At 38.7% G+C, this 24,714-nt stretch overlaps 3 protein-coding genes across 3 annotated transcripts; all 3 read left to right on the forward strand.

The window, feature by feature from the left end:
- Positions 1 to 9,285: 9,285 nt before the first annotated feature.
- Positions 9,286 to 15,357, forward strand: LOC145654045 (gap junction beta-4 protein-like). Its single transcript, XM_081708706.1, has 2 exons — positions 9,286 to 9,878; positions 15,167 to 15,357. The coding sequence occupies exons 1-2, from the start codon at positions 9,295 to 9,297 to the stop codon at positions 15,255 to 15,257; spliced, it is 675 nt and encodes a 224-aa protein (XP_081564832.1). The 5' UTR covers positions 9,286 to 9,294; the 3' UTR covers positions 15,258 to 15,357.
- pef1 (penta-EF-hand domain containing 1) lies at positions 12,581 to 17,259 on the forward strand. The gene is made up of 5 exons (XM_027006318.3): positions 12,581 to 13,062; positions 13,665 to 13,995; positions 15,006 to 15,161; positions 15,365 to 15,508; positions 16,403 to 17,259. The coding sequence occupies exons 1-5, from the start codon at positions 13,045 to 13,047 to the stop codon at positions 16,630 to 16,632; spliced, it is 879 nt and encodes a 292-aa protein (XP_026862119.2). The 5' UTR covers positions 12,581 to 13,044; the 3' UTR covers positions 16,633 to 17,259.
- A 170-nt stretch (positions 17,260 to 17,429) lies between these two features.
- Positions 17,430 to 18,890, forward strand: LOC145654044 (small integral membrane protein 12). Its single transcript, XM_081708705.1, has 2 exons — positions 17,430 to 17,582; positions 18,003 to 18,890. Exon 2 carries the CDS (start codon positions 18,033 to 18,035, stop codon positions 18,306 to 18,308), a length of 276 nt encoding a protein of 91 aa, XP_081564831.1. The 5' UTR covers positions 17,430 to 17,582; positions 18,003 to 18,032; the 3' UTR covers positions 18,309 to 18,890.
- Positions 18,891 to 24,714: the final 5,824 nt, after the last annotated feature.

Here is a 24,714-nt window from a genome sequence, read left to right on the forward strand (position 1 = left end):
GGATGATAGCCCAACACTTGAAGTTCGACCCCAGAAAGACCAAGCTTCTTTACATTCCAGGAACTCCCAATCCTTAACATGACCTCACAGTTTCTTCTGAGAACTCCCTGGGTCTGTAACCCTGGCATGACTTTGGATGACCAGTTATCGTTCCGGACTCATGTTTCAAATCTGACCTGCTCATGTAGTTTTCTACTTTGAAACTTGCAACAGATTCAACACATCCTCTCAGGGGAAGCAACCCAAGTGTTTGTTCAGTCTCATGTCATCTCAAGGTTTGACTGCTGCAACTCACTACTTGTAGGTCTTCCTTTATGGGCCATCAGACCTCAACAACCAATCCAGAATGCAGTACCACATCTGGTCTTCAATCGTCCAGAGTTCACCCATCACTCCACAGCTGTTTGCATAAAATTTAAAACCCTGATGCTCGCCTACCTCACATATCTCAAAATGCCATCCTTCAAGTCTCAAGGAAGACGAGCATTAAGACCCTTCTCTGTCCTGACTCCCAGATTGTGGAACAAATTTCCACTGACTGTCCAAACAACAGAGTCTTCAAACACAGACTTCTATTTGTAGATTATTTTCAATGAGCACTAATCCTGCACTCATGGAAATATCACACTACAATTGATTAATTTAATCATTCTAGCATTTATTGTTGTTAGATATTGTACTTGTACTCATTTTGTAATTCCTACTAGGTGTCAGCATTAATTCTTGTATCTAGCAGTATCCTAGTTCAATGGTGCCTTGGACTGTAACCGATTGTACTGGCTAGGATGCAGTCTATGAGTAGGTGAGAGAACTTTGGAAAAGAGTTCTGATGAGAGCATCGGAAAAATTCCATAAATGTAAATATAAATGTGACACAAATAGAGGTAGCATGATAAATGTGACAAGAATTGGGAGAGAAAACAGTTGAAACTACAGATTTACATCCGATATGTTTTCATTCAAACTTTTCCAACATTTTCTCCATCTACTACTTCACTAGATGGGACTTTCCTTAGTGTACCACACGGGATTTGAATATTTAATGTTATTTAAATGTGCACATTTAAATAATGTGATTAAACAGGTTTCCAGAATGACAAGCACCCCTCTCCTAACATACCTTGTAAGGACTGCTCAGCCTAAGACAGCTCACTGGCTAATTCCACGTTCTTGGCTAAAGCAACAAAGATAGTTCTCTGGCAACCTATATGGGTATAGTTACTGCCTAAATACTGGTCAGCTAATAAGTGTCAGCACTGGTGTAAGCTTTGGCTTAAAGATGTAGATGACTACTGTGTAGGAGAGTAGTGTGTAGGTGATTGCTATCATACCCTGATCACATTTAAGATGATGTAGGCTACTATATTCTATTTTTACAAATTGCAATACTATAGAGAAATACTCACAAAGTACTGTTTAGAGGATGAACCTACCCAATACTTTGTACAACCCAATTAATGTATGAAAAGAGGAAGACTCTTTAAAACTGGCCCTTGTTATTGTTTTAATGCAGATAATCATAAACATCTGCACTGTTCTCTAATGAGGGATACTAACTGCTTAGCTTAATTTTCAGGGGTTAATGAACCTCTGCAATATGTGTGTGTGTGTGTGTGTGTGTGTGTGTGTGTGTGTACGTGTGTAGAGGTGTACATGTGCACATGTTTTGAGAGATAGGAACACAAAGGGGAAAAAGAGAGAAAGATGCATTAACTATAAGCTTGACTCTCGCTGTCCAGCTTATAGATTGTATTTGTATTTTTTTCATCCAACAATTAGCCTTTCCATAGAGTTCTCTGACAGTACCAGTTTGGTCTCTTTGGATAGCACCATTGCTGTCTGGTTACTGTGTAGGTGAGTGCTATGTGGAGAAGTACTGTGTGGGTGACTACTGTGTACGGGAGTATGTTGTAGAGGATTACTGTGTAAGTGATTACTGTGTAGAGGAGTGCCATGTAAGTGACTACTGTGTAGACGTGCACTGCCTAGGTGACTGCTATGTAGAGGAGTACTGTTTAGATGACTACTGAGCAGATGAATACTATGTAGATGACTACTGTGTAGAAGAGTGAATGTAGATGACTACTGTGTAGAAGAGTGAATGTAGATGACGACTGTGTAGAAGAGTGAATGTAGATGACGACTGTGTAGAAGAGTGAATGTAGATGACTACTGTGTAGAAGAGTGAATGTAGATGACTACTGTGTAGAAGAGTACTGTATCTTTAACTGTTTGGTGAAACAGTTTTCTGATACTTCATCTCAAATAACATTTTCTAACTGAAAGAATGTCACAACTGACATGGATTACAAGCAAATCCATGGCAGATTGTGATCTCTGTGCTGCTACAGAAAAGTAACAGCACTGCTCTTATTTTGAACAAAAGTGAAAGGGCGTTCTCTCAGTACATGCATGTCTTTTTGGTTGTTTTTTAATTTGCTTATTAGGAATCTCAGCATGCCAAACTATTGGAAAAATAAAAAATCTTGGCCAGCAAAGTCATGACATGTCACAACATGTTTTAGCTGAGAATACTGCAAAACCTAGAAAGAGAATGATCGATAGATAGTTTTTAAATATTTGCAACACAAGTTTTCATGCTACAAAAAAATATTTTGATTCATACAGACACGGGGAGAGATGCTGGGGTGTAAATGTGGGTCCAGCCCCTGAAGGAATGTGGGCCCAAAACCCCTGGAGTAGTCTGGATTTCAAAATAAACCCTAACAGCAGGACAGCAGCTTAATGTCAGCCACCCTCAGGCTACTGACTCACATGCTCTAATTATCACAACCAATCCTATGATTAGAAAAGAAAAATACAAAAAATACAAAAACAAGATTTTTAAATTATATTATTTATTCAAATTTCATAATATTGGATGATAACTCAAACATACTTGATTATCCCTGTTCCATTGCCTATTTACATTTTTGAGCAGATGCAGTATATAAAAAGGCTTATCAGAAGTCCCATGTGAATATGTATACATACAGTATTTGTTATATATGAATGGTAACCATGAAACAAAATAATTTGATTTAAAGAGAGATAGTACTTAGAAAAAGAGTTTACTGCAAGAGGGTTAGAATATGCCCTCCTTATAGCAACTTTAATGGACATATTCCAAACAAAAAAAAATGGATTATGCAGCAATAAGAACAGGACACCCTTATTTTAGTACCTGTATCTAATTTTACAGGACAAACAAAAAAAAAAGCACTGAAGTGCACGCACACACACACACACTCACACGTGTGCACATTCAAATGTAATATTTTTAATAAAAGTAATATTTTTCATGGAGATAACAGTGCAGATCCAGGATGCCACAACACTTTTACTGTGGCATAAAGGTTGCCACGTAAGACAACTGAAACTCAACTGCAGCCTCTGAGTCATCTGCTAACCATACCTTGATGTTGAGGAGCACATGGCTTGACTGCTACATCTTTCCTTCAACCTCTTGGTTAGCTACTTCAGACCAAGGTTTCTGGAGATGCATAATCCCACATCACTCACTCCTGGTCACTATTCATAGAGTAGACTTATCCTTCTCCAGTCGACTCCTTCTCTCCCTTGCCTGCTATTGGTTTTTACTTCAGATTCATTAATTCTGCATGAAGTGTGTGCGTGTGTTTTCCAACTTGGCTCAGGTAGTGTAAGCTGGTAATGCTGACCTCAGGGAATAATGTCTTTTAAGGGAGAATCAATTGTGCCTTCTGAAAGGAGACATTACAGAATGCACTACCTCAACATAGTTTACTTACTGAATGGTAAATGTAGAGGTATTCAGCATACGGGGGCGGGGTTTGGCCCTGAAGAGGCCTTCCCTCCCGGAGTGAGGGCAGCCTGCAGCTCTCATTTCACTACAGCTGCAGTGATGGTTGCATCTCCTAGACACAACACTAAGTGAAGTGGGTGCAGCTTCAGCCCTCCCTAGTGGTACCCTGGTGACATTATCCAGCATGCCTGATCAAATTTTTTTTGTCCTCAGTTTTTGTCTGCAGATGGTGTCATCCCTCATAATGACACAGTTGAAGGCATGTTTAATAGTGATATGCCCTTCAGAATCTTAAATCTAATGGCACTCTCTTACAAAAAAAAAAAAAGTTTTTGAGGCCAAGAGAATGAGAGAGACACACACAAAGGACAAAATTAAGGCAGTGAAGCTACATTGTGCTACAAAGTTGGATTCCATTTATCAGCAGGCAGGAAGGCAAGTGGGAAACAATTACACATGCTAATGGTGATTTATGCAAAGCAGATCTTAGTAAAGTGAATGCAAATTAACATATGGTTGCAAACTCGGGACAACAAGATCTAACTTGAGGCAGCTATAATATCACATAATAATATAATAGTATCACATACAAAAAACACATGAAATCTCCACTTAAATGTATTGTTTATCTTTAAGGTAATGTAATGTAATCAAACTATTTGGGCCATTTTCTAAAAGAGTCACACCAGATCAAACATACACCTTTTTCTCTCACTTACACAGACACAAACACACACATCCTTGCCACACACACTCATATGCATTGTCACATAAACTGCTACAAAGTAGAATAATTTGGCAGTCTAATTCAATATATTTTAAGAGACCAATTCCTGGTAACACTGAGGAGACAATGTATCCAATTATGCCCCAAAAGATTCACTGGAGCTCTCTGACAATAATACCTACGTATTCACCAAATCACAGTATATATGGTATGAGCTAAAGTTAAAGTAAAGTAGCCTCACTATTTGGGCCATTGTCTACAAGTGTCACACCAGATCAAAGATACTTTTTTTTTTTTAATGTCTCTGTCACACACACACACACACACACACACACACACATACACACACACTTCCCATACACTCAAATGCATTGACACATAAATTGCTTCAAAGTTGAACAATTTGACAGTCTAAAATAATATAGTTTAAGAGACCAGTTCCTGGTAACACTGAGGTGACAGTGCATCCAATTATGCCCCAAAAGAATCATCGGAGCTCTCTGACAATAATCTGTGCATATTTACCAAACACAACACAGTTATGTAACAGTGGCACCATCAGTCTGAAGTAAACAATGATGCTGCATAAACACAAATTGTACTGTCCTGCCTCCTCCTAGTGCCATACCATCTTATCCTCCAGTGTCATTGCACACTCTTAGAAGTCTGAGTTTTTGTCTGTCTATCTTTGTGTCTATCTCTGTCTGTTTCTCTACCTTTCTCTTTCTCAGTCCTGTTGCCTACCTCTCAATAGTTGATAAGGGAAAGGTTGGGTTTCTTCCATAATCTTACAGGACTTACATGTCTGGATCTCAGACTAATGCAATTTCAATGATCATCAAGACCATCCTTAATGAAATCAAATACATTATTGGCTTTCTCTGTTTGTCTGTCTTTCTGTCTGCATATTTGTCTGTCTGTCTCCCTCTCTCTGAATTGTAAAAACACCTGAAAAGTAGCAAACACCCCTCATTCCTTCCCCAAAGCAAATTCAAATTTTATATATTTTCAACTTTGAATAGTTTTGACTACTACTAACCGCATGCACCTATTTCACAAATGTCTTCTAAAAACCATGTCCTTACAAGTTGAATATAAGAAACCAAACACACACAAGCAAGAATAAGCAGACTGATGCACAATGGTTTATTTACAGACAGAATAGTGCTGAAAGCATTGAGAATCTCATGAATAAGAAGCATAGCACTCAATATTAACAGGAATATGTTTTAACAAATTTTATTAATGATGATAACAATAAACAACAAAAAGGTGGTATTTCCTTTCCTCTATGTTTCGTTCAGACAATAAAACATCAGTATATTTTGTTTTTAAGTTGTCTAACAGTCAATTGAAGCACCCACCCACATCTCCTGTGGTTACAGTAAAGCACGTGATTTAGAAAACGATGAACATCGTCAGTCTGAATCATTCTTAGGAAGAGCAAGCCTCATGCTCATGCCCTCTTTTTGATTTCTTTTACAAATTTGACAGCTCAAGAAACTCATAAAGGTAGGATTTACATATTTCAACATTTGTAAAGTTACCCTCTCTGAAAAGTGTTTTGCTTTGAGACAAATTATGGAGTAGTTGATATAATGCTGATGTTTGTCAATACACAAACAAAGGTATATCAAAGCAGGCACTGTGTCAGATTGAGGGGAGAAAATGGATTCTTTACTGCCCCTGGCTTGGCAAAGAAATCACTGTGTTGTGGCAATGAGATAAAAAGCAACGTGAAACAAAAAGGAATAGTCACTATTTCAACAAAGTTAAAATATCCCTATTTCTGTTTGTTTATTCATAGGCTTTAATTTAAATTATGGCGGATCTTGTTTGTTTGCTTTTTAAAAAATGTTGTTGCTTAGCTTTGTTTTGATGTGATTCAGAATATTCTGTGACAGTTGCTGTAGTTAAAGTCAAAACTTGTTTTGGCAGTGGGGATGACATAAAATGACATGATCATTAACAAAGCACTCTAGAATTTGAAGGAGTGCCAGTAAGTGCCTTGCAGAATTATTGTTGTCCTTGATAATGATAATCTAAAGATCCTAAGTAAAAAAAGTCTTTGCTGTTTTTCAGATTGGTATTACATTGGAATTGTGATAGATGTTTAATCTTTCAGTGAGGTAAAATTATTTAAACAAAAAAATATATTTGAAAAGATGCATCATGATTATTGGCACTCTTTGCATTTAATGCACCTTCCATTCACAAAATAAAAGCACTGAGGTTTGTCTTATAGTGTTGGATAAAGTGGGAGGGCATATATAAAGGTATCTGGGACCACTGCTTTATAGAAAAACCTTTGCACATCTTTCAGTAATTCAGTTATCTCTTGTGAACTCTCCTCAGCTCTTTCAGATTTTCTATGAGGTTTAAGTCAGATTACCATTATTGCCAAAGCAAAAGCTAGATTCAAAATCTAGATTTAAAAGCTAGATTCAAAGCAAAAGTTAGATTTAAGCAAAATATAATAGGAATTTCTGTTAGTAATATGGTTATATGCATAAAACAGCGAGGTGAAGAGCAGAAATAAAAGAATCCTAGCTTTTGAGTTCAGAAAGGGGTCTTTCAAATTTAGTTGGATTTGCCCAACATACATCTAAGGAACTCCAGAAAGGCAGGAAGGCAGACAAATTGCAGGCCTTCAGGCATGACTCCAAGCATTTCCATGATACCCTCAAATATGTCTGTGGACAACAGTTCTCTGGCTCCTCCCCCATCCTCAGTTCAAATGGGAAACAGTTGCTAATAGAGAAGAAGTAGATCTTGTAGAGATGGGCTGAACACTTCTAAAATGTCCTCAACCTCCATCATCAATCAAGAGTGAAGCTGTTGCTAGCCTTTTCCAGGTGGATATCAATCACAACTTTGATAGTGTTCCCACAGAGGAAGTGAGAAAAGTCATCAAGATTCTTGTTCATGTGCCACCCTATGCTCAAGCTATGTGAACATTTAGAACAGATTTCTTCAAGAAAGCCATTGTGGCTTTCATGCTAAATGTGTAACTATATAAACCCCAAAAAATAGACTTTGTGGTCTGTAATGACTAGGACTTGACCTGACCAGCAAGCTGAAGGTATACCATGGAGTAGTACTTACCACCTTAGTGAGACCTGTCCGCAGTCAAGAATCTCATGTATTTTTTACCTGAAATGCCTCTATGGAATCTTTTGCATTAACTGGCAGGACAAAATCTCTAACACTAAAGTTCTGAATAAGGTCAGCATCACCAGCATCTACACCTTCCTGCAAAAAAATCAGGCAAGATCCTGTCAAACAGTTACTGTATGGAGAATTCTGTCAGGAAAAGCACTCATAGCAGGGCAGAATTAGAGGTTATAAAAGGGTTCCCTCAAGGACTTGTATGTTGACTTCAGTAAATGGGAGACACTTGCCCTGGATATCCCAACCTAGCACACCAAGCTGAAAAGAGATCGAGTTAAGTTTAGGGTCGAGTTGCTCTCATTTAAACAGCAACACAGATCCAATATGTGGGAGGATTGGCCTCATCAGCCACCTTAGCACCCACTTCCACCATCTATAAGCTAAATGTTAAGTCATGAACATCAAACATGACGGACAGACATATATAGATGGATGGATGGATGGACTTTATAAGAGTTTCTAAGGGTGCAATTAATTTTGACTTTTTTATTATACCTCAGAGAAAGGTAAGAGTTCATTTATATAGAGTGCTTTAGTCATTATTGTGAAAATCTCAAATAAACCTGTTGTCAAGCACAAATAAGGGACAGGAAAAAGCAGATCCCTCTTCCAGCCATCATTATAAAAGCAATGCAAACGCTGTCTCAGCCTTTAAGAGATAGCAAAACAGAAATCAAGATTCACAACTTGAGATGTGGTCCACCACATCAGAAAATAAGTTTAACTGGATCTTGAATGCTTGTTGTTTATCATAAAGGAGAGAGAACGTAATAGAAAAGGGAATATCTTTCTTTTTTAAACTTGAACCAGAACCAGTTTAAGTAGTAGTAATGTACTTTGAAATGCAGCCTTGTAACAGTAAATTAAATGTTGGGCATATCAATGTCTGTGGAAAACCTTTTTCAGGGAGGTTAAAGTATTTTGTTTAATATATTGGCTGAAAATAAAATTAGGCTTACATCATATAGAGAATCCCTAATAATCACACCTAAAAAAGAATAGATGCATTTTTTTTTTTTTTTTTTTTTTTTAAATGTCAGAAAATATAAGCAGTATGAAAATATTTCTGGCTTAGTACCACCCTAAATTTAATTAAAGGCAAATATTTACCATTTAATAATTTCACTACTAATCTAGAGGCAGTCTGACAAAGTCCTTTTCCTGTAACAGTTAGATATTCAAGTGAATCTGATTCCCATGGGATTTGTGTCCTACACTAATAGGCTAACTTGTTCAGTGTAAGAAACAAAGGCCTTATTAAAGATATACAGAACTCATTTGCTGTTTTCAAATGTTTTTCTCTATCAGCTCTCAGCAATAAATGGGTTTAACTGATTTAATGGCATTTGTTCTCCAATTTCTTTAAATAAGTAAAGAGGACAAGGTCACCTATAAAATATGTTATATCTTAATTTTGTTTTCCCTTTGTGTGCACAAAAAATCGAGGAAAAAATCTTAGCAAGGTCATTTCAGTCTTTATCTTGGTGCAGACTAAATTAACTGAAATTGACAGAACATTAAGCATGTATTGTAAAGTACTTTGATCTCACCCTGTTTAGGAGTGTTTAACTGAGCTCAGCTGTAGGAGAGCTGCTAACTTCCTGCAGTAAAGATGAACTGGGCTTCCCTGCAGGATGTGTTCAGTGGAGTCAGCAAGTACTCCACAGCATTTGGTCGCATGTGGATCTCCATAGTTTTCATCTTTCGCACCCTGGTGTTTGTGGTGGCTGTGCAGCAGGTGTGGAATGACGAAGCCAGCTTCATGTGCAACACAGACCAACCAGGCTGCACCAATGTCTGCTACAACCTCATTTTCCCCATCTCCCACATCCACTTGTGGGCCCTGCAGCTCATCTTTATAACATGCCCATCTCTCTTAGTGGTGGGTCATGTCAAGCTCTGTGAGCATAAGGGTTACTATGTCAATCCGGGTAAGAAGCATGGAGGCCTGTGGTGGACATACCTGTTCAGTCTGATATTTAAAGTAGCCATTGATGCTGGCTTTCTCTACATCATCCACTATATCTACCAAGGATTTGGGTTGCCTAATCTCTCAAAGTGCAGCCTGTCTCCTTGCCCTAATGTAGTGGACTGCTTCATTTCTCAACCTACTGAGAAAAAGATCTTCACCTTCTTCATGGTGACCACTTCTGCTTTGTGCATCCCAATATGCATTGTTGAGATTATCTACCTGGTGTCCATAAGCAGTTGCATGACCAAAAAGGGGAAAGTGTGCCTGGTGACAGGTGAGCTGCTCCAACTCATGTCTGACCCTACTGCCGCCTCTAACCAGAACCTCAAAAATATCAAACTGGAGGAAACTGTTACTGAGAGAAGTCAGGGTCAATAAACCATCTAGAACTACTGTTCATTTTTTTCATGAACAAATAGGTAAATTGCATATACTGTTAACAACATGACAATACCTTATTGTATAAACTTGAAAATAGACCATACAATAAAGCAAACCAAGTCTAATTACAGGCTTTGCCTTAAGGAGCATGAAATGACATGACAGTCTTTGTGTGTTAGCTTCATTGATTCTATCTGTCAAGTTTTGTCAAAAAGATCTAAAGAATTTTTGTAATGTATAAATCACCTGATGTTTTATATAGTCCCAATAGTACTCACAGTGGATCCACTGTGTTGGGACACAGTCTTATCTTTTAGTTTTGGAAGTTTATTTTGAAGAAGAAAAAAAAAGGTTAATAATTTATTTCTTATGTAAGGTCTTCTATCTAGGCTACCTTGGAATGGAGGGATTTAAAGGCTCCTTTACTTGGTTAAGGTGCATACTGCCCCCTAGTGTATAAACATGAGGAAAACCATTTTCAGAAACAACTGCAATCCCCTCATCCTCATTACCAAAAAGATACAACCTGCAATTGCAATAAACGTTTTCCTTGTTATGGGTCATCATTTTTATTTTGTGTGTTTTATGTGTTATTAATAATGTGTATGCAATAAGATGATGGCTATATAGGTTACTGTAGCTATAGCTTTCATATGTTTGTTTATTATGTATTCTTCTTCATCTTGATGCCACTTTTGATAGAGTAGTATACTAAGATTTACATTATCATTCTACATAGGTATTTCTGACCCAGCACTAGAATGGTTCAGATCATAGCCTTTACAACAGAACAGAATCCATCACCTTAGAGAAACATAAATAATCTAATTCCCCAGTCAATCATGGTGCACCCCAAGGATCAGTTCAGTCCCTTCCTCCCACCTTTCATTGTTGTGCAAATGAAATTGAGTTGCATCTAAGTGTTCGACCATCATTATCCTGTCACAGATGCTGTTTGCATGCATTTCTGAATTAAACCTCTGGTTAGATGGAAATCTTCTTAGGTTAAACAGAAAAAAAGAAGTGTTGCTAGTAGGCCCCAAATCCTGACTATCTAGGCTATCCTGTTTCCCTGCCACCATTGTCAATCCTGTGCAGGTTGTTAGGAATCATGGTGTTGTTCCTGACCACATGCTTTTAAACTCACATCTCTCACTAAATCAATCTTTTGTCACCTTTGTATCACTGTCTGTCTTCTCCTGTTTCTCAACATGAAACTCTCATCCATGCCTTTATTAGCTCTTGTATTGAATCTTGTAACACTATCTAGTGGTCTACCTGCTAAAACTCTGAACAAACTTCAAAACATTCAAACCTCAGCTTCTAGAGTACATTTATACACAAAATGATCAGCACACATATCTTTCATAGTCTTGCTACAAATTATCTCCTTACATCCCATCTCTCACCCTTATGTCCTTGGGCAGCAGACTGCTTGCAGTGACACACACCGGGATGGTAGCTCCTTCAGTGCCACAGCCCCGAAACCCCAATATCTGCATGACTATTCTTTGATTTCATTTGTGAAATACCAATTTAAAATAAACACATTCCTCTTTACACAGTATTTTCTTCACCTACTTTTCTCTAAAACAATGGTGTGTGTGTGAGGCAGAAAGGCGCTATATAAATAAAGGATGATGATGATGATGATGATGATGATGGTGATGGCTTTCATAGCCCTCTCTCTCTCTCTCTCTCTCATTCATATATATATATCATATATATATATATATATATATATATATATATATATATATATATATATATATATATATATATATATATATATATAGCTAGCTTATGGTTTATGTATTTTCTGTATATAGTTGTGTGCGCATCTTTCGTAGATCTAAACCATATTAAAGATTTTCCTAGCTATCAGCTATGGCCGTTTTGCGTCACTGTACATTGCAAGTGTTTAATACCCCTCGTCCCAATTCCTGACTGTTACTGGTCTTTTGTTTTCATGTTCCTATAATACCTATTGTCGAGCAAACAGAGAAACGTAGCTAATAGGTTCGATTGTCAAAGGAGGTCAACAAATTGATAATATAGGCTACATAAATACAATCTTTTGGGAATAACTGAGACATAAAACAGTAATAAATAAATAAATAAATAAATAAATAAATAAATAAATAAATAAATAAATAAAAAAAAATTAAGTGTAACCAGTAAATACCAAAACATATAACGTAAATTAACTCAACCCTGTGGCAACGTAGTTAATGTTTTGTGTCTTTCTCATCTGATTTGCCCTAATAATGGAATCACGTGTCTACTAAGCAGCAGACAAGGAAGATTCTAACCAACAGTAACCACGTTTACATGCATATTAGAATAATAGCCATGAAGCAGCTATCAAGACCACATCACATTCCCCATTGTAAAGTTTAATAACGTTGTGCGCATGTCCCTTTGCGTCAGAGCGGAAGTTTACAAAATACAACATGGCGAGAGTGAAAAAGTGTTTCTGCAGCAGAGACGGATTTTGTGCTGAAAACTTTAACAGACTTAAAGGCGGTGGGACTGCCATCCAGCTCACTGGCCTCGCAATATTCCAAGAAATGGCCTCCTCTCTCGCCCCTAACATGTGAATGTAAATCACTTTTTTTTTCCGGAGACCGCTATAATTTTATCGCAATTAAAAAAAATAAACGCCAACTGCAAAGGCAGGTCACATTGACACGCACGGGATTTCTCGCTCTGACTGCACTCACGCGAATGTCGTTGCCATGGTACCTTGAACACTGAACTTGAACACAGTGATACTTCACAAGCACTCGTCATTTTGGAGCGGATTAATTGTAGCGTGCATGTAAACAGATTTTCGTCAGACTGCTCAGTAGAGTGTTCACACGAACACCTCAGTCTGTAAACGGAACGAATTCAGTCGGATTGGGGAAAATGTTTTGTATGTGAACGTAACCAGTGAAACGCGTTAGCCCGCAGGCGGGACTCTAAGACTCTGAAGGCGTCGCTTCTGCCTCGCATTATTACAGCGACATGAGTTACTACGGACAGGTATATAGCTTCCGGGATGGAAAGCTAACATTTAGCTTTAGTTTGTTTTTTCAATTCTCGTTAATCCAGCCTTTCGTAGCGAGTGTTCTTGTTGTTGTTGTTATTGTTGTTGCGATATCAGCGAGATGTAAATAGCTACGTGTTTTAAAACAAGCTGTATGAATACTGAAACTGAATCTAGCTTCCTAGCTAGCTAATTAGTTTAGTACGGAGAGTTAGCTAGCGCTAGCTGGTTAGCTAGCTAATGTGGCAAGCGATCTTGATAACTTTATTCAGGAAGTATCCATTTTTAATCGCTGTCCATATGTGGACATTGGTGTCCAGAAGGTTTAGTTTATGTAACAAATATTATCCAACTTGATTTCTTTTTCTAAGTATTTATACACGCCAAAACGACTAAGCAACCCAGTTAGGTTAAGTTAACTGTGCTACCGAGTTTGCTAACCATGCCACATAGCTAGATGTCATTACAAATTATTTTGCCAGATAGCTAGTGGGAAAGACATGATAGAATTTGACTAGATAGTCAACGCACATAATGGCTAACTAACATATGCGTGGTATATGATGTTGAAATAGATTTTGTTACTTATTATTTACAGGGATATCCAGGACCAGGGGGCAATACTCCCCAACAACATCCATCTCCAGGGGCGTCATATGGAGGTGGTTCTGTTAGAGGGCCCTATGGTGGTCCAGCTCCACCTGGAGGTACCCCATATGGAGGTGCACCACCAGGTGGACAGTATACAAGAGGACCTGCACCAGGAGCACCATATGGAGGATATGGCCCACCTGGATCCAGTGGGCAGTATGGGTCAGGAGGTGGTGGTGCCCCTGGAGCACCTTATGGTGTAGGACAAGCCCCAGGAGCCCCCTATGGAGGGTACAGACAGCCCTATGGAGGACAATATGGACAGCATGCTCAAGGAAGTGAGAACAGCAAGCTTTTTGATTTTCCTTTGATGGAATAGTAATATGTATAAGTGTCATTTTAATCTGAGTTATAATCTAGGTGCTGGTGTTTTAGTGTTGTTATTTTTCTTTATATAAAGTTATATAGTTATGCTTAGTTTATATTTTTGATAATTCACTGAATGGGTCAAAATGGAATTTTGCTAAATGTCAATTGATATGACAGACAGCAGATTCAGTCTGGTCTGGCAGATGAAGTTTGGCGCAAGGATAGGGGCACAAAATGACACTCAGATGCAGCAGGTGTGCTCCATCTCCATCAGGTGTGCAGTGGCTGAGGCCTGTGCACAGATAACAGAAATTTATGAAGGTGCTGCAGACAAGTCCTTCATCCCTTTTATGGCAGTTCTATCATCTGCCCATCACCGGGTGACTGATGACTGACTGGTGACCAAGAAGCTGGCAGCTGCCTCATATAAAGAATTGGTACAGGTTGTGCCTGTAGCGGAGTTGGAGTAGTGGGCATGATGATGCATGTCACTTTCTGGGTGTGTGTGTTTTAAAGTGTGCAAAAGTACTGATTTTTATATACAGTGGTGTGTGCTTTATTGGCCACTTGGGCATGAATTGCAGTATGATTGTTAAATGGTCATTAACCTTCACCGAGTGGGACAGCCTGTCTGTTTTACAGTAGCAGGTCTTTGTTCCTCCTTGGGTCAAAATGAGACAGGGACACAGTGCATCACTTCACTAATTACTGTGTGGTTAAATTGTTGTTAGCATGGCACTTGTTATCCAAGGTGTTATCTTTATATTCTCAGATAAAGGCTTTATCCTAGTTTAACCTACTTTTGTGTTGCTGTTGTTCTTTACTTTGTAAACTTTGAGCTATTTCTGTGATTCCTGCAGTGCTTTTCCAGCTTTTTCTTAATGGGAGTGTAATCACTTTTAATTAACAACATAATGATTTTTGTAGGCGTTATGCTGCAGTCTGTTTTGGTGGTTGACAAATGGTTTTGATGTTCCAGGTAACATCCCACCTGGTGTTAACCCTGAGGCCTATCAGTGGTTTCAGTCTGTCGACACTGATCACAGTGGCTATATTAACTTGAAGGAACTGAAGCAAGCCCTCGTCAACTCAAACAACTCGACCTTCAATGATGAGACCTGCCTAATGATGATCAGTTAGTGCTATGCATATTATTTTAACACAACACAGACTCTTGTTCTTTACTGACAGGGCAGTTCTACTGCTAATGGATGTTTTCATGACCACCTAAGCATCTTTAGGTTGACTGGAAGAATGCAATTGATTAAACCAGTAATGCAATAACAAATCAGCTTCTCTATGTGGAAATTCATTAAAAGACAGATTTTTCTTCCTTAGATATGTTTGACAAGTCCAAGACTGGCCGCATAGACATATTTGGCTTCTCTGCTCTGTGGACATTCCTACAGCAGTGGCAGGGCCTGTTCCACCAGTTTGACCGTGACCGTTCAGGCTCCATCAACAGTAATGAGATGCACCAAGGTCAGTGGAGAGGAGAATGATGAGACTTTTGGTAGTAAATTGAACAAATGAAGATGACACAGTGTGGTGGGTAGAGGGTGGGGGATTCTGTGTCTGTGTGTGTCGAGTGTTGGCATGCCTCTTAAATGACCAATTACATGCTTTCATTTGTCTGGGAGTCTTAGTAAATGAGAAATGCTAATTTGTGTATGGAATAAGATGCCCTTCTCGGTGAGAATCGTGTTACTGTACATTCCCTGAGAAATAAAGGGAAGTCCTCCACTTTCCATCATCAGGTCAGCAAACCTCTCTCACTCTTACTTCGGGTTGCATATGATGGGACAGCTTTTTATATAAATTTCTTTTCATGTGCTCTTCCTCCATGTGGTCGCCTATGTTTGGACTCTTGTGTGTACTATGGTTTAGACAAGGAAATGTTTTCAGGATCTCAGATGTACAGCGTACAGTGCTGACTCTTGGCCTATTTCCAACTGCAGTCTCATCACAGTCACTGCTTTTTAATGCCACAATTTTGCATGTTGCCATATTGGCTTTAGGAACAACCAACATTTGCTAAATGTATCTTTTTAATTTCATTTTTTCTTGTTTGTTGTTTAAAGCTCTGTTTGACTTTTACTTCTAAAAATGTTGGGTTTTTTTGTTTTTTGTAATTCAGTTTCATTACTATTAAGTTTTTAGTAGTATTTGTTATTTAGATTAATTTTTACATATGGGTATCATATAAAAAACTTTAAGAATGAATAAGCAATTTTTTTTTTCATTCTGTACAGTTAGTGATTTGACCTATATATCTTTTTAAGGATAAGTCTTGTGTGCTCTGTTCGATTATCTTCCCTCATTCATTTTTCATTTTGGCCATTGTATCATGACTGACAGTATCTCTCTTCCTTTCAGCATTCTCACAGATGGGTTATAACCTGAGCCCTCAGTTCACTCAGAACCTGGTGGGCCAGTATTGTGCTCGTGGCATGGGTAATGCCCTCCAGCTCGACCGCTTCATCCAGGTGTGCACCCAGCTGCAAAGTATGACCCAGGCCTTCCGCGAGAAGGACACCGCCATGACTGGCAACATACGCATGAGTTATGAGGACTTTCTATCCAGTGCCATCACACGACTTATGTGAGGATCTGAATGGGAAATTCACTGGGTGGCAGAGTCTCAGTAGATGACCACTGCATTATGATGCCAAAGACCAGGTGGCACTGTCTAACCCTGCTGTAATGCCTTCCACTGTGGTATACTTCACCTACCCTATGTGCCCTGTGCTGCTGCACTGCTACTGCTGACCCTGTCCTGAATAGACCCACATTTATTGACTTATCGCTTAAACTCTTGCCTGGTTAAACAAATTAAAAATGAAAGCAGTGAGAGTATACTAACATACCATTTAGTTACTTTTTATTTATACGTGAAATATATTTACAATAACCTATTGATTGAGCTAAAGCATCTGCATTAAATCTGTTTCCAAGTATGCCTATCATGGAACATAATTGTATTAACTTTAAAAAAAAAATCTTGTTAAAACTATTGGGTTGATAAACTGCTTGTACTAAATTTTACCAATCAAATGATGCTGGAGTAGTTGCCTATATGAATAACCTTGATATATATATTAATTGATGAATTGCTCGAAAAGTCAAATAACGTCATTTTTCATGGGTAATAACCATATCTTTTCTGCTTTGCGCCAAAATATTTAAGAAAAAAAGTTATTTTTTTCTAATAAAGGTTCATGCTAATTGCTTTAGTGGATGTTTTATTTAATTAATAACATGTATTGAAAAATTAGTTCGTTTTGGAATGTTCTGGACGGGATATTTATGCTAGAAAAGCAAGAAAATGCGTCCGGTCTCAACAGTTCATATCATACGGATGCGGAAGGCGCTTTTTTGAATGTTTGGACGCTAGGTGTAGCCGTACCTCAAATGCATTAAAACTGAACAGAGCGGATAAACGTCAAACGTGGACTTCCTACAGGGCGTTGGAGGAATATGAAAGCCGCTTAGTGTATCGTTGAGTTCAGCACCATGGGAGAACTAGCTAGGTAGACTTCTGAAACGCCTTGAATAGGTAAACCAACAACTGCATTGTGTATTTAGCCTGCTAACGATGTATTTTATGTTTGTTTTATGTGTGGTTGTACGTTTTCAGTGCCGTGTTTCTGTAAGTTAAATTAGGTATACGCTATCCTAGCTAGGTGTCAGGCTAACCTAGCTGGCTAGCTAGTGGGGTTAATGCCGTTTATCCACATGCTAACTTCAACCGCGGAGGATTGACATGCTACAGACGGAGGTTTTTGATGGGAAAACAGGTTATAGGCTTCATTTTAATAAGGTTAGGTAATATAGAATAACATGATGCGAGGAAATACCTAGGTTAGCTATGTAAACGCCTAATCAGTGATTAAAATCTAAATATATCCTAGTTTTCTGTTTGTGATTGTAACTCATGGAACAACCAGAGACTCGCCCGCTTTATATCTTTATGCAGGTTATTTGGATTCAGATTCCGTCTGCAGTTATGTGGCCTGTGATCTGGACAGCCATGCGCACCTACGCGCCCTACGTGACCTTCCCCGTGGCCTTCGTGGTGGGTGCTGTGGGATATCACTTGGAGTGGTTTATCCGAGGAACTCCCAAAACACCAAGAGAAGAAAGGGGTATCGCGGAACTGCGAGAGGATAGGAAACTGGAGGAATGGGTTGGCCAGGATAGCACAGAAGTCCTAAGTCTGAAAGATAAACTAGAATTTACTCCCAAGGCAGCACTGGAAAGGAACCGACCAGTGAAGAATTAGTTGAATGAACATGACTCTTGCCCCATCCTACTTGCTGGTGGCAGGAAAGTATGGTATTATCTAAGGCCAAATGGATAGCTACAAGGTATATAAGCCCATAGTTCTGTAACACTTCCGTCCACTAGGTGGAGATCTTCTGTGCTATAATTCACCCATTCAGCTGCTGGAGCAGTAAACGGTAAATGCTGTGATGGATACAAAATTATCTTCAAAAATGCAATCCAAAAACAACCAATGCTCAGATGCAAAACAGACTTTTGCCTGATTAATCCACTTCTACGCATGCTGGACCTCCACTCACTGTATCATTGTTTGATGCTTTGATGGAGGTTTAGCTAAAGCTGCCTGTCATTTTATTCTACTGTGGTCACATAGCTGAAACTGGACATTAAGATTGTCATTTCCCAAGTGTTTTCAAAGCCAAAAGGAATTCCTGTTGAATGCAGATAGTTACTCTGTGTGCACTTGTAGCTGTGTATGCTTTTGATCTGCTTTTGGGAACTTAATGTGAACAGAAATTAGGCATATTTCCATTACCTCACCAGAAAAATATAAGATAATAAATGGTAAGTAACTCAAAAATGTGTTTCTGGTATTGTTTATAGAAAATAGCCTAATGAGAGTTAAGAGTTTAGTGTATTTGGACAGATGTTATCTATAAATCAATAGCCAAATTCCATTTTGCTGTTTATGTTCATTTGTGATTGGCTGTATGGCAAGTTTCTTTTTAGGTTAACATTAAAAGGAAACCTTGTTCACAATTAGAAATACAGAGAGAGGCTTTTCATAGGCAATTATTCGATACTTTTATGTAGACATTGAAATTCCACCATAAAAATCTTGTTGCTACTTTAGAGGATGCAACCTGCCCCAAAAAGTCATTAATAGAGACTTGCTCTCAAAACTAGGCAATGTGGGCAATGTTCTGTTTCAGCACTGCATGCGGTGTTTTTGGTTTATGCCTTTGAGATATTAACCTCCACTCTTTTGCTTTCATTTCCTTTCATTATATTCAGCATAGTATGACTGAATATTCTTATGATTGGACCAGTAGTGTTTGTCAATCTTTTTTTGGAACATCCATTTAGTATAACTCACATTTTCAATGCAACTGTCTGTGTGACTGATTATATAATGAGAGTATGTCACTATTATAGCATTTAGCATGATTTAAGGGGAAAAAGAGATCTTTGGCTAGCCCCAAATGCACACCTCTCTCTTTCCAGTGTAACAATGTAACTTATCTGCTGCAAAAAAAAAAAGAAAAAAAAAAGCAATTTTTAAATTTACAATTGGCTCAGCTCAATCATATGAGTGCATGTCTAACCAAACAACCTGCTATCAATTGCATTGTAACAATGAAATTAGTTAAATGTTTCTATAAACATACGTTTCCAACATTTGTAAACAAATTACCAAACATGTAACCACAGGTGGGGAAATAAGAGTCATTTATGCTGCTGAAACTTGCTCCATTCTATTTTTCCTAGAACTGTATAATCATTTCTTTGGATTGCTCACAGCACTCAAAACATACTAATGCTTAAAGTACCAATTGTGGTGGTTTTAAAGCCAAATTACATGTACATTATCTACCTATATATGGTACTAACACAGGCTTCTCATATTGGGTTGATGGACGTCATTTTGGTTTGGTTGCATTTTATCCAGAAGTTGACTCGGATCTCTGTCAACCCAATATGAGAAACGTGAATGGAGGGAAAAATGCCAAAGCAACTTCAAAAGTGCAGAACGATACATATTCTCAAAACATCCTGACTGAGGCTTTAAAAACATTTCCGCCTTGCCCCATGGGTTCTGATTTAATAGCAGTTTTCAAGACTATAGGGTTGATGAGACCTTTGGGTATACTTCCAGTCAGGGAGACTTTGATGGCTATAGTGCTCTTTCTGTTAGAATTATATGACGAATAGTAAGTGTGGGAAATGCTTGTCTGGCTGGAGAGAAAAAAGCTTATGCGCATGTTCTTTGCTGCTACTAGATTTTTTTAAAGAAGGCGATACTGATGTATGGTTATTGCTGTTGTACGTGTATGCATAGTGAGCCCCCAGCAACACTTGAGTGTGAGGTTAGGTGGTTAAGGGTGTAGGGACAGGTAGTGGGAAGCAAGGAGAACTTGGCACTGTGACTGTGTCTTAGCATGCACATGGCTCTATTGTTCCTGAGAAATGGGAAGAAGGAGCGACGCTGCCGGCCCTGTCTAACTTATTCAGCCAGGATGTGTAAGGAGCCGCAGCACAATGCCGGCAGGACTTCGCTACCAAGATTCCCATCAGCTGCAGAAACAATGGAACAGCGCTCTAAATCCTCCCCTTTCCCATGGGCCTCATGGTTCAGTTCCCACAACTTGCGCGGTACTGTCCTATTTTAGACCCATTTTAGATGGTTAGAGAAATAACTTCTATTTTTCATAGCATAACTCTCCAGGGTCCAGTCAGTATACCTCTTACCCACTTAAACTGTGGATTAGACATCTGAAAAATAAGTGTCCATTAGCACATATACTGGAAAAAGTTATACTTGTGTAACATTTTATGCATTTACTTTAGTCAAGAGATTATATGGTTATTTTAATTAAACCAAATAATTAAAGTATTACTGAAACCCATCATATGTGAAAGTGAAATAAAACAGTTGACTAACTATATATAAGTTTAAGAATTGGAAGTGATAGATTGTCACTGCTCTGTATAATTAATGTTGTTTTGAATAATAAATACCTGCTAGTTATATTTAGTAGATAATTTAGAGCTCTTCTTGGTGAACATCAAATGAACATTATAAGTGTTGACTTGGTGCTATTTTCTCTGCTTTATTGTGTCATGTGTAATTTGGTCTGCCCTCTTTCCTACAGCCTCATCCATCAGAGCCCTTTAATGAGGTGTCCATGACTTTTGGGCAGGGGAGCAAGTGGGATGACGCCATAAACAATGCAACAATGCCCACTGCTGCTCCATTGTCACTGGTGAACAATCCTTTCGGCCAGTCCCTGGAGAGAGCACCAGTGAAATCGGGAAGCTGACATAAGTCCATTTCTTCCTGGCTGTATAGATTAAGGGTTTAGCCAAGTACTTTTGTCAATCTCAGACAAATGGAAATGCCCCATGAGCCGGGAGACCGTATATTTGATATACATGCAGTAGTTCATGTGGCTATTTGTCTTTGGCAAAGAATGAGAGCATTTTTATATTCTGCTCTCATAGCTGGCATGTCAGTAGACATTTTAAGCAGGACATATGAAAAACCTTCAATATTACAGAAGATGTATATTTAATAGATACAAGTTTTTTGTTATTTTTAGGTCTCTCCCTGGTGGTATTGTGTGTCCTTTTCTTTGTTATGGTTATGGCTGTGGCAAAAGACATTTTCATCACTTCATCTGGCATGCAGTGTGAGTGTTCTGCCTTGTGTGCAGTGGCACCTTGGCTAGACAATGCAGCTTCCTGAGCCCAGACCATGCAAGGACTGGCACTGATGCCCAAATCCCTAAGGTAAAGCAGGATGACTGAATGCTCAGAGGCCTCATCCACCTAGCCAAGCTATACACTGCTCATATGGTGGAAGAGCTGATTAGTTTGTCTTCTGAGTGAATGAATGTCACCGAGCATGAATTTAATGACAAGACAGAAATGCATCAGCAATCAGGGTAACATCAGGATGCAGGAAATGACATTACATAGGGCAGCTTCCTCTCCCTGGTATGACTGTAAAGCAGCATAAAACAAAAAGCAGCCCTGCAGTCTATTGCACAAAAATTACCCTATTCCCTATTAAAATGCCTATTTTCAGTGAGCTCAAGTAAAATATATCCCCTAATGTGTATTACAAACAAGATCTATTCACAGCTGACAGACAGTTTCGTGTTTGCGTTATTGAAACAGAACAGCCTTCTATTTGTGCAGCCTTTGGACTGAGGCAGGACAATGGCTGATTTTAGAAAAACAAAGGAAATGGCTTTAGACCTTGAAGCCTTCCCTGAAACACCCTACCGAGAGGGATCGTGCAGCAACAGTGCCCTCCTAGGCGCTGTCCATCTCTAAGGGCAACAAAAATGGATGGCCTTCACCAGCTGTTCACTGACCTGCATATCTTCTGGGGATTTTCTGAGGCTCTGTATTGGCTGGATATGACAGACTGTGTGCCAATTCCAGACACGCTTCTGTAGACTGCAGTGCCATGCACTGCATGGAGATTCCAGATTATATTTGGCAGCATCACAGCACACAGTTCATTAATCGCTCAAAAAGAGGATCATAGAAGAGCTGCTTACTCCCTCTCATTAGATGGACTTTCAGTTTGCTGGCAAAACAAATACCTTGCAAGAAGAGAAAAAAAAGGGTCTTTTCTTAAAGAGACCCTTGCTGATAGACCCTGATATGTTCATGTTTGTATCCTGATGATGAGTCAGATTATAAAAAGAAAATTCTAAAATAAATTATAGATTTATAATAAGGAACTGTCCCACCTAGTAAATTACTCATTTCCTGTCACAGATAACTTATCATAGTTCAGTAAATTATTGGAAATGACTATGGTGAAAAGAATGGTAGACATAAGATGAATGAGTCAAAATAACAACGATTCAGGTGAAGTGAATGGCTATCAACCACAAGATGACTTATGTCAGGCAGTTTATATTATTTTAATTTCTGACAATTGATTTTTCCATATTATGAAAAACATTGTAGTTATTCAACTTATTCTACAGTTTTTTCCTATATGAATATATATATATATAAAGACTGTTTACATAGCAAGTCAATTAAGTCATCTGACTCTTGTGTTTAGACATTATTTGCAGGGAATTTTCTGTAATGGTCTGATGGCACATGGATGTCAAGAACTAAACACTTATGATGAGGCTAGAGGGATTAGATTGCATCTGTGCATTCTAGTGCTCAGGCTTCAAGAAAAATATTGGATAAATTACTGAAATATATAAGATAAATATGTTGGCTGCTTGTCTAAAGGAATTATCTTAAATGCCCTTTTACCTGTCAATATCATATTATTTAGTCACTCATACTATAAAACATCTGTCTGTTTAGTTAACAGAATTGTAATGATTGTGATTCAAGTGTTATGTCAGTTAAAAGTTTTGGATGAAGTTCAGTAGTAGTAAACGTGGACATTGCTGATATATTGGTGTGGCATATGTTGTAATGGTAATAAATATGTTTAAACGTTTTTATATGATATAGATTCATAAGTGTATTTATAGGTAAAAGACATTAAAATATATAAAACAAATAAATATGCACGAACCCTGAGGTTTCAGAAAGACATTCCCTGTCTATATATACACATTTTGTTTTATATATGTAAACTTGTATGCCACAACTGGAGATCAGTGAGGTACAACACAAATGCAAAGAGGAGCTGGGATGACAGGTCAGAGGGATGATATCACCATCATCATCATCATCATCATTATGCCCACACCCTGAAATTGGGAACCAAGACCCAATGAGCCCATGCATCAAGCTCAACCCCAGAGCTGCTGACCTGCAAGAGAAGTTGATGCTTAAGCTGGGAACCAGCTGTAGAAGACTACAAAGACCTAGGGAAGTATCTGAAGGGCTGCAGGAAGATGTGAATGCATGTTACTTGAACATCGAGGTTGGAAGTTGAGCAAGGAGGTTGGAGGCCAAGATAAGGGTAACATGGAGAGTAGTTAGCCGGCTATCAGAAATGCAGAAAGGTGTGATGAAGGTACCTGAGAAGTACAACAAGTTGTCCATACCTGAGATTAACAGCTCTAGGTACACAAGAAAAGACAAAGCCAGGAGAATAAACAGGATGTTATCCCATGAACCATGCAAAATGTAATCTTGGTGGCAGGGTAACAGCATAAAAACAGACCCACCAAAGCTGAACAAAGCACATGGGAGATGGAGGTATCACACAACAACAATGCCCAATGTTTATTGAATCTGAGAGCAGACCACAGCAACCTCTTTGAACAGGATCCAGTAGCCATCACACTTGCGGACTTTCAAGAAAGGGTCTCAAGTATGAAAAGCTAGAGAGCTCCAGCCCCTGACATAGTCCCCATGAGAACCTTGAAGCACAAATGAACTAGCTGCTAATGAATGGAAAGAACCCTGAAAGGATAATTGAAGGTTGAACAGTTCTGGTCCTGAAGTTCCATCCATCTACTGTCCGATAACCTGCCTCTGCACAAAGTGGAAACTCCTGCAAGGCCTCATTGTGGCTAAGATGAGTGAGCACATGGCTCAATACATGATTTGGGCCTAGAAAGGCATTGGCAATAACACAGGAGGAGCCGAGCACCTGCTACACATGGATAAAACTGTCACTCGAGACTGTAAGACCAGAGACCCAACTAGTGCTCCACCTTGATTCAATGCCCCACACGTGGATG

The sequence above is a fragment of the Electrophorus electricus genome, unplaced genomic scaffold, assembly GCF_041902795.1.
Source record: "Electrophorus electricus isolate QZ-2024a unplaced genomic scaffold, ASM4190279v1 Scaffold110, whole genome shotgun sequence".
NCBI classification, from domain to species: domain Eukaryota; kingdom Metazoa; phylum Chordata; class Actinopteri; order Gymnotiformes; family Gymnotidae; genus Electrophorus; species Electrophorus electricus.